The sequence below is a fragment of the Purpureocillium takamizusanense genome, chromosome 7 (assembly GCF_022605165.1).
Source record: "Purpureocillium takamizusanense chromosome 7, complete sequence".
In the NCBI taxonomy this organism is placed as follows: domain Eukaryota; kingdom Fungi; phylum Ascomycota; class Sordariomycetes; order Hypocreales; family Ophiocordycipitaceae; genus Purpureocillium; species Purpureocillium takamizusanense.
In genome coordinates this window covers 376,064-385,801 of record NC_063074.1, presented here as the reverse complement: position 1 = coordinate 385,801, position 9,738 = coordinate 376,064, and the positions used below count along the sequence as shown (strand labels likewise).

Genomic DNA, 9,738 nt, shown 5'->3' with positions numbered 1-9,738 from the left:
TGCCTACCTTGCGCAGCCATACTTCGTAAGGGAAAAAAGGTTCTACCGTCGCGCGTCCTGTCCGGGGCCTCGTTTGCAGGCAGCGAGGAATGGGTGTGCAAGGTGATGAGTCTCCCTGTCATGGACGCATCATCATCATGGGCAAGGAAAACAAGCCAGAAAAAAAATTAATCCCATCCACACCAGGCCCGGTCGCCAAATCTTAATGCGGGCGAACGAGCGGGAGGCATGGACAGGACAATCAGGACGCGCTAGCCGCTTCCATCCAGGAGGCATGAAATCCCTGTGGCGGCGCCGGCCTGGAGCCAAGGCGCGTCTTTCTTGCTCGTGCACGGCTCGTGGTGGAGCCCAGTCTTGTCTTGCAGCGCCGCCTGCCTGCCTGCCTGCTGCCTGCGCCTGCCTGCTGCGGCTGACGTCGTGTCCTGTCGTGTCGTACGCGGGTCGTTATCAGCTTATCAAGGGATTTCAAGGTGGGTCCTCACTCTGCTGCCCTCACGAGTCACGACTTGGTCTTCTGCTGCTTGGACCATCGGCGGCCACATCACGACACCTTCGCCCACGACGACAAACCCTCCGCCTCTTGCTCGCCCGCGCGCGCCATCATGGGTGAACCGGAAAAGGGCCGCATAGCCATCAAGTTCGGCACATCGTCCGCCTCCGCCTCCGTCTCCTCTTCCGCCCGGCCGTCTCCGCGCCCGAGGGCCGCACCGCCATCGAGCCTGGGCAAGCGGCCGCGCGCCCACGCACTCGGCGGCGCCTCCGACTCCGACTCCGACGGCGACGACCGCCACCGCGGGCGCCATGAGGTCATCACAGGGTTCGGCGCGCACGGCGCGGAGACGGAGCGCGAGCGGAGCGCGAGGGAGGCCGCGAAGAAGGAGTTTGTCATTGCGCGCCAGCCCAACCGCGACTGGAGGGCGGAGATGAAGGCGCAGCGGAGCAGCAGACGGCCGCTGCCTGGCCAGGAAGGGAGGCGGAAGCAGAGCGGAAACCAGCGCGTCGAGACCGAGCCGGCGGACCAGGACAAGGAGATCAAATGGGGGTTAACCGTCAAGGAAAAAAAGAAGGCGAGCGACGATGCGGATGAGGCCCGGCAGGAAGGCGGGGACGCCCCCGGGACCCAACCACAACAAGGCGACGAGACACAAAAAGAGCCGACTCCCGAGCGGACACTCGACGACGAGGCAATGGACGCCCTGCTCGGGCGCACCACCAAGACATCCAAGACCATCATCCACCCCGCGCCGCTGACCGAGGACGACGCCTACCGCCGCGACGCCGAGGCCGCCGGCGCCGCGTCCACGCTCGAGGACTACGAAGCCATGCCCGTGGAGGAGTTCGGCGCCGCGCTCCTCCGCGGCATGGGCTGGAAGGGCGAGGAGCGCGCCCCCAAGCCCAAGGAGGTGCGCCGCCGCGCCAACCGCCTTGGCCTCGGCGCCAAGGAGCTCAAGGAGGACGAGGACCTCGGCGGCTGGAACCAAGGAGGCGTGCAGAAGAAGAAGAAGCGACCCCGGCTGGACGAGTATCGCCGCGAGGAGAGCCGCCGCAAGGAAGGCCGGCGCAACCATGAGGACAGTTACAAGAGGGAGCGCGAGCGCGAGCGCGAGGGTCATCGCGACGACAACAACAACAACAGGGACAGGCAGAGAGACTACGACAGGCATAGGGATCGGGATGCTCATCATCATCACCGAAGTCGGGACTATGACAGGGACAGACGGCGTTGACGGTCATCAGGGGTACAGAGAAATGCGACATAGACTTGGGTGCCGCCGGGGGCCCTCCTGCAAACAAGGGTCATCCAAAAGCGTACACGAGACGAACTGCGATGCCACGGCATGCCATAGACTGTTGACTAAACCATCCACAGTCATGAGATGAGACAATGACCTTTTTCTATGCATATATGATTCTAACAACCCACACCGTGAAACTCTCTTTACAGCGCTACAAGGCACGCCCCCATGACGCCCTGTCCGGGTATATTCACAAGTTGTCCCCCCCCATACCATGTAATAACGTAACATAGAGGAATTATGAAAGAAAAAAACACTACGCAGCCGCCACGGGTGCCGTTTCCCCGTTCGTCATGGTGGCGTTTGCGTCTGCTGCTGCTGCTGCTGCTGCTGCTGCTGCGACCTGCTGCTTCTCCTGCAGCAGCGCGGCTTGCTCCGTTGGGGGGGCCGTCGGTCCCGTCGGTGCCGTTTCCTTACTGCCGTTCGTGGCCGCGTCTTGTTTCAAGTGCGCGGGAGGAGGTGGCGCTGCGGGCGCGTGCAGGCCCCGTGGCTCCTTGTTGTTGTTGTTGTTGTCCTTGGGGGTGTTGCCGCCTCCCTTGCCGTCCGTGGCCATCCTCTCCGTCGAAGACCTCTGCCCGTTGACCACGGCCGCCTTGCCTGCCTTGTTATCCGCAGATGAATGCGCCGCCGCCGCCGCAACGACCTTCTTGTCCGTCGCCACGCGGCCCAGGGGCTTCCACGAGCGGGCGGTGCCTTTGTTCTTGAACGACGCGTCAAGCACCTCGTCCACGCCGGCGCCCTTGCGCAGCTGCGCGAGGCACCAGCGGGCGACGTCGGCGTCGGCAAACATGATGCTCGTGTCGAGCGTCAGGTGGTCGATGTGGCCGGCAATGCCGTGACGACGCTCCGCCTCGACGACGGCGCGCTCGAGCTGCTTCATGGTGTGCCACCCGTCGACGACCTGGTCGCGCGTGCGCTGCAGCTCGTCGGGCCGCAGCGCCTGGGTCTCGCGCTGGCCCTGGCGGATGCGCGCCCGGCGGATGAGCTTGTGCGGCTGCCGCCGCCAGCGATCCGCCTGCTTGGCCACGCCCTGCAGCGTGAAGCCGACGGGGCCGACCACGGCTGAGATGGGCTTGAGGACGAGCCCGCCGAGGCCCATGGCCGTGCCCTTGACGAAGCCGCCGAAGCCGCCAGCCTTGGCCCCGCGTGCCGGCAGCCGCACCACGCCCGTGATGCCGTCGTAGAAGCCGTAGACCAGCTCCCTGCGCGACGCGACGAGGCCGGAGCGGAAGCCCGTGACGCGCGTCGGCCGCCGCACCGTGTCGTCGCCGTACAGGCGCGGCGCGTTGTGGAAGCCCTGCGCGAGGGCGAGCGCAACGCTGACGGGCGCCATGGCGATGGCCTTTGCCGTCAGGCCGACGCTGTGGGTGACGTCGGTGACGTACTCCCCTGGACCTGGTGTGACGACCGACTCCTTTCGTGGGGCTTTAGGTCTCGTGGCTTGTTTCTCGCTTCGATCGGCCTCTTGATCACTTGCGCTTCCAGTCGCCGCCGCGCCGTCCTCGGCTTCGCGTTTCTTCTTCTTGCTCTTGTTGATCTTGCCCTTGATTCTCTTCGTAGCCGTCTTGCCGATGCGGTACGGCGCGCCGCCGATGCCGACTACCGTGTCCCTGACCGTCTCCGTCAACGACCCGGCGAGACCCGTAAACGGCTCTCCGGGCCCCACGAAGTCGTTCCACTCCATGTGCCGCAGGAGCCGCAGCTTCTTCCAGCTCAGCTCCCCCCTATCGACCAGGATGTCGGCCGCCAGCGGACCGAGGTGGATGCTCGTGCCCTTGACGTGCCACACGCCGACCTGGTTCTTGAGAAGCGAACAGCGCAGCGAGGTCGGTCCGTACTGCCGGAGGTGCTTTTGGAAGGACAGGACGGCTTTTTCGGCGCCGTCGCCGTCCTTTTCAATGTCGTCGGCAATCCTCCCCGCCGCTTCCTTGGCCTCATCCGTCAGGAGGTACTTCATTCCGTCGGCGAGCTTGTCCGAGGTCAGCTCCCTGTACGGGACGGGCGCCGGCCCCACCCCTGAGCTGCCGACCATGTTGCCCCAGAAGTGCTGGTCGCCGAAGAAGGGGACGATCATGGTCGGCAGTCCGCACTTGAGGGCAATCGCCGTGGTGCCAGCGCCGCCGTGGATGACGCACGCCTTGACCTGGGGAAACAGCCAGTCGTGAGGCACGTTGCCGAGCATGAAGACGTTGTCCGGCACGTCGTCTCGACCGAAGCCTCCCCATCCTCGGGACACCAGGGCCCGAACGCCGGCCTTTTCGATGGCGTCAAAGATCATATCGGTGAATCTCTCGGCGTCGTCTACCACAATGGACCCAAAACCAATATATATGGGCTTCTCCCCCGCCTCGAGGAACTTGACGAGCGCCGGGTCGGGCTTGAACGCCCCCGCCAGGTCGAGGAAGACGAAGCCGGTCACGTCAATCTCCTCGCCCCAGTCCGCGGGCTTCGGGACCAGACCGGGAGACCAGAGGTATGTGAAGGGCACGTGCAGGCGGTAGGTCGCGCCCGGCGCCCACAGCGTCGAGACGGGGTCTAGGGACAGGGTGTTGACGCGGAAGTTGTTGACGAGGTCGCCGAGCCCCTGCCAGACCATCATGTCGACGAGGGGGTAGGAGATGAAGTTTGTGTACCCGGGGTCGACGTTGGACTTTTTGATGCTGGCGAGGGGGTGGGGGAACGCCTGGGTGGGCGTGTAGGGGAAGGTGAAGACAAGGTGCAGCGGCACGCCCAGGGCCTCGGCGCAGTGCATGTGCGCGAAGCTAGGGGGGTTGGCGATGATGCAGTCGGCCACAAAGGGGTCCTTGTCGCCCATGAGCTTGAAGTTGGCCTTGTCCTTGTCGTCGTCGGTGGCGTGGATGCAGGACCTCCAGAAGCCCTCGAACATGGTGGCCATGGCCTCGCGGCGCTTGCCGATCTCACCGGCGCGGACGGTCTGCAGGGAGGGGATCATGCCCGGGTTCTTGACCATGAAGGCCATGAGCTCCGAGGGGTCGCCGCCGACGGAAAAGAACTCGAGCCCCGTCTCGCGCTCGACGAGGTCGCGGAAGGCCGGGTGCGTGGCGACGCGGACGCGGTGGCCGTACTGCTCCTTGAGCACCTTGCCGATCTTGAGGAAGGGTTGGATGTCGCCCCGCGAGCCGATGACCATGATGACGATGCTGAGGCGAGGCTGAGGCGCGATGGAGTCGGGCGTGGGGATGCGACGCCGCGGCGGCGCGCGCTTCCCGGGCGGCGCGATCCTCTGCGTGGCGGTGCCGAGCGCCTTGGCGAGGTATCCCGTGTTGGCCGTCTCCTGGACCGTGATGCGCAGGCGGCCGTCCTTTTTGACCTTGGCCTTTGTGTTGCAGTGCTCGTTGCACAGCCGGAACCAGCGAAAGAAGCGCGAGTCATCCTGCGACGATCTCTTCGAGTCGCCGCCCGCCGCCGCCGCAGCGATATCTGCGTCCTCGATGTCGTGCTTGCCATCGCCGCCCTCGTCGTCCGAAGACGGGCTATCGTCGTCCGAGGCCATCTCCTCCGTGTCCAGCAGCAACGGCACATCGTTTTCCGCCGCCCAGTCGTCGTCCTTGGGGCCCTGGGCCGTGTGCCACCTCGTCAGGACGACGGAGCCGCGGAAGCTGTCCCGGCCCCTCGCCGGGAGGAAAGGCTCCGACTTCTTCCTGTGCTTGGCGGCGGCCTGGCGCGGCGGGCTGAGCAGCGACGGGATGCGCGGCCGTGCGGGTGGCCGTTGCATTGCGTTGTCGTGGGTATCGTCGTCGTCACCAGCGCCGTCGATGCCAAGGCCAAAGTTCGAGTCGACTGTGTTTCCCTCGCCAGACGCGACGACGATCGCCGGCAGTCTGTCCTGGTCGTGGGAGACGGCGCCCGCCACAGGGTTCGGCGACGACACATCGTCAGGGGCGACCTCGTCGTCGTCGTCATTGGCGCCGCCGCGGCCATATTGCTGCGGCGGTTGCGCCATGGGTGGTGGTGGACTGATGCCGGGAGGCACGCAAACCGTGGGTCGTCCGTCAAACGACGCCAGCTGCCGAGAGCCGTCGGTGGTTCGTTCGGGTAACGGAGTAGTTATACGAGATGAAAAAGACGTCAATTGGGCGCGTAGATGGGACTTGCGAAGAAATGAGGCAAGAGAAGAGACGAAGGAAAGGCAGGATCAGAGTAATCAGTCGGCCGAATGCAACCTAGAAAAGGGATCGTCGACGCAGGGTCGCATGCGAAGCGTTTCCGACTCGAATTCTTTGTCCATGCCTAAAGCAGACTGTAGGTAAGTTAGGTACCTTATTAGTCGAGAATCTTGAGGCGGAAGCACCTTTTTGTTGGCGTGACATCACCCACCATCACCCCCGCCACCAGCGCGGGCGCCAGTAACCGCTACGTCCAGTGGTCCACGGGTGTCATGGGGGATCGCCACCCAGGAAGGTCCGGTCCAGGTCGCGGAGCGTTGGGTCCCGCCAGCCAACCGGCTCCAGTGGCCTCGGTCGCTGGCGGCCTGCCCGTAGGACACGACGGGAGCGAGGGAGCTCGCCCGCCCTGGACTCCCCGGAACTTCTTTGGAGGGGCCGCCCCGGCCAAGCCGCGGCACCTAAGGTAAGGTAGTCGGCATCTACGGACGGACGGGCAGCTGGCCCGCCCGCTAGGCATATGATGCCCACCCACTACTAACCCTCTAAAAGCCCGACGCAGAGCACGCGCGCACGAACCTGCTTCCTGTCCTTGTCCGGACGGCACGGCATCTTCTCTGCCTCTCCGTACCCCGTAGGACAGACGTCCCAGCAAACTCCGGCCCCCGGTGAGCTATTACTATCTTGACCTGCTATTCGTACATACGGCAAGGAACCTGGATCAGGTAAGGTAGTAAGGTAGCTACCTAGAAAGTGCGTTAGTAATTAAGGCACCTCGCGCGAGTAGAGTGGTGTGCGTCACTGCGTTGCGTTCCCAAAAGGCGCTATGCCCTTGCATGTGCCTAAGGTACTAGGCCCCGTCAATCCCGGCAGTTGGATCTGGTCTGGTTGTCGCCTCTGCCCGTGCCTAGGTGTGACGAGCGGGCGCGTTGTGGGATGTCATGGCTATCGTAAGCACAACGGGCCAGCCCCCATAGAGCCATCCTGTGCCTCCATGCTGCTCAGCTCATCTCCTCCTCCCGCATACAGACAAGCCGTCTGCCATGGCATCGCATCCGTCGCGGACTTGTCGGCTCGAACAGGCGCAGCAATTCACTATATACTTACTCTACCTACGGTAGGCTGTTTACCCTAGCAAAGACAGACGCCGAGGCGCAACCCGCCAGCAGTGAGCGACCAAAATCCTCCAACGACCAACCCAGCCAGCCATCCATCAGTCCATGCATCCGCCAGTTCCTGTCGCCACCAGGTCGCTTTGATCAGTTGTACATGTCCCGCGTCCCGCACTCCGGCTTCCTAGACTACCGCACACCTGCGCTAAAAGCCAAGGCACCTAGGTGAGGGCCTTTGCGCGGGTGGTGGTGACCCAGCCGTTCATCATCCGCAGGGCCCGCGTGGGCGCTGGTCCCGAGCCTGCCGGGGCCCGGTAGCCCCTCCTCCTTTGCCCCCTCCCTCCGCCACCGGGGCGCGTCTTCTCACTGCAACGGTACTCGGCCGAGCGTGTCCGCCAAAATCCCCAACTGCATCAGGGTCTCGGGCTCCGCGTCCTGCGCCTCGATACCCGTCTTCTCCACCTCCGCTAAGAGTGCCTTGGCCGCGTGGAGCAGCGGCTCAACGTACCTGTGCTCAATCGCCGCCGCCATCCCGGCAGGCGCCAGGTCCTTGTACTCGCTGCCGCCGTACAAGAAGAGCGCAAAGTTGGCAACCTGCAGCAGCAGCGGCGCGCTCTGCGTCCAAAACTCCAGCAGCGTGTCCGTGTCCGCCTCCTTGAGATATGTCAGGCTGGGGAACAGCGTGTACTGCAGCGAGTCGAGGCACTCGGCGCTGCTGAAGCGGTTCCTTGATCCCGTCTTCTTGGCGGTGATGATTTCTTCCTTGAGCCACGTCACTGCGCAAGCCTGCAGCGACGAAAACATGCAGTTCTCCAGTAGATCCTCCAGAATGGCGAGCCTGTCCTCCTCGTCCGGATCGGCATGCAGGACCGCGCCAGACACGACCGTCGCTGCGTTGCGCACCCGCACGTTGGGGTGCAAAACGGAGATGAGGGTCAGGAGGTGATGGTACGCCATGAAGTTGGCCTCAGTACCCTCTGCCGCCGCCGTGAGACGCCGGGACCCGTCCAGCCATATGGCCATGACCAGGAGCGACTCTACTGTGCCGGGGTTGCTGGCTACCTGCGCCTGCGGATCCTCGCTCTCTCCCAGGAAGAGCTTCAGCATCTGGTGGTGGTCAGGGAACATGTGCATGTCGGGCAGCGGCTGGTTCGCGTCGAAAACGTCCGAGGCGAATATCTTGTAGGCCACCAAGCATACTAGCCCGCCCGTGGACATCATGATCTCGTCCGGTCTCGCGGGGTCAAAGTCCAGAGCCAGGGGGTCTGTGCAAATGTCCTCGAGAGACGCCTTCAGTTTGGAGAGGGGCACGTTGGACAGACCAATGTCGCCTGCAACGGCCTATAGGAATCGTCAGCTACCGGAAACACGACGTGGTATAAGAATCTTGATCAACTGACCACGAGCTGCCCAACCAGCGCGTCCCGCGCTTGGAGCTCCTCCACTTCGTTGAAGGCTTGCGTCATCGTCTTCTTTCCCGGCACTATTCTGTCCGGGTACGTGTACTCGAACAGCCTCGACGCCCACTCGAGGCTGTTGGTGTTGACGTAGGCCTCGATGATATTGGTGATGAAGGACTGCAGCAGCAGCTCCATGACCTCGGGCTCGTTTGCGTTGAGCTGGTCCGTCTTGTCGGCCTCGGGGTCGGGGGCGCTCTTGGCCGGGTCGCTCTCCTGGAAGGGGTTGTCGAGCATGGTGCTCGACTGGCGCGTGGGCAGCGGCGGGCGCTTCTGGCCCGACAGGGAGCGGACGAGGGCGATGACGGCGGCCGTCGCTTCGGCGCTGGTCGGGTCGTAGGACCTGTGGACCGTGTCGAGCGTCGTGTGCAGGAAGCGCGAGGGCGCCTTGACCTGCAGGCGCTTGTGCAGGATGCCGAGCATGCCGCAGAGGGTGACAAAGGCCTTGTTGCCCTCGGCGCCGTTCTCACCCTTGCCCGTGGTGATGTCCATGACCTGCAGCACCTTGAGGATGACCTCGCGGGGGTTGCCGAGGCGGGCGATGCTCTCGAGGCAGGGCTCGCTGCCGGGCACGTCAATGAGCATCTCAACCAGGTCCCATCCAATGTCGCCCGTCAGCTCGACATCCTCCAGGATCTCCTGGAGGGCCGGCAGCACCTCCGGGGACAGGGACTTGTCGATGATGGTCAGGTAGGTGAAGCGGTCCGTGGCGGGCGGCTTGGACTCCCTGAGCCGCCGAACGACCTCGTCGGAGGTGGCGGCGGCGGCGGTGGAGGAGGTGGTGGCGGCCATGCTGTTTGACGGGGTCGGTCCCCCCTCAGAGTGGTACACGAGGGGCAGCGCCTGGGGGGCGACGGGGACGGGGGGGTGGACGGGATGTGCAGCGAGCGATGGCCGAGCTTGAGCTCGTCGGCGTGTATGTCGAGAAGACGGTTCGCAGACGCCTGTGCGGGTTCCAGCGAGTCGAATGGTGTGGAAGCTGGAAAGCTGGGGGACTGAAGAAGGCGGGCGAGCTTGGTCTGGTGGCCAAGCGTCGCTAGGGAGCAGAGAGCTTGGAGGGGGGGAGCAGGTACGTAGTCCGGCAGCGAGCGATAAGGCACGACGTATGCGGCCGGCCCTCGTCTGACGTAGCTGGGCTGTTAGTTACCTAGTTAAAGAAGACCTTGCTTTTGGAGATCAGTGGATGGACTGGGGCGGGTCGTGTCGTGCCACAATGGCGACTCGGCACGCAAATGCAAATAAGCTCCCA

General features: G+C 64.2%; 3 protein-coding genes across 3 annotated transcripts; 1 reads left to right on the top strand and 2 right to left on the bottom strand.

Annotated features, from left to right (window-relative positions):
• The first annotated feature begins 413 nt into the window (after positions 1-413).
• spp2 (DNA primase large subunit Spp2) lies at positions 414-2,068 on the top strand. The gene has a single exon (XM_047988910.1). The coding sequence runs from the start codon at positions 603-605 to the stop codon at positions 1,725-1,727; it is 1,125 nt and encodes a 374-aa protein (XP_047844909.1). The 5' UTR covers positions 414-602; the 3' UTR covers positions 1,728-2,068.
• Positions 1,890-6,058, bottom strand: JDV02_007419 (uncharacterized protein). The gene has a single exon (XM_047988909.1). It carries the CDS (start codon positions 5,758-5,760, stop codon positions 2,053-2,055), a length of 3,708 nt encoding a protein of 1,235 aa, XP_047844908.1. The 5' UTR covers positions 5,761-6,058; the 3' UTR covers positions 1,890-2,052.
• Positions 6,059-6,990: 932 nt separating this feature from the next.
• Positions 6,991-9,662, bottom strand: YBP1 (YAP1-binding protein 1). The gene is made up of 2 exons (XM_047988908.1): positions 8,433-9,662; positions 6,991-8,373 (listed from the first exon to the last, which is right to left on the bottom strand). The coding sequence occupies exons 1-2, from the start codon at positions 9,279-9,281 to the stop codon at positions 7,396-7,398; spliced, it is 1,827 nt and encodes a 608-aa protein (XP_047844907.1). The 5' UTR covers positions 9,282-9,662; the 3' UTR covers positions 6,991-7,395.
• Between the last annotated feature and the right edge of the window lie 76 nt (positions 9,663-9,738).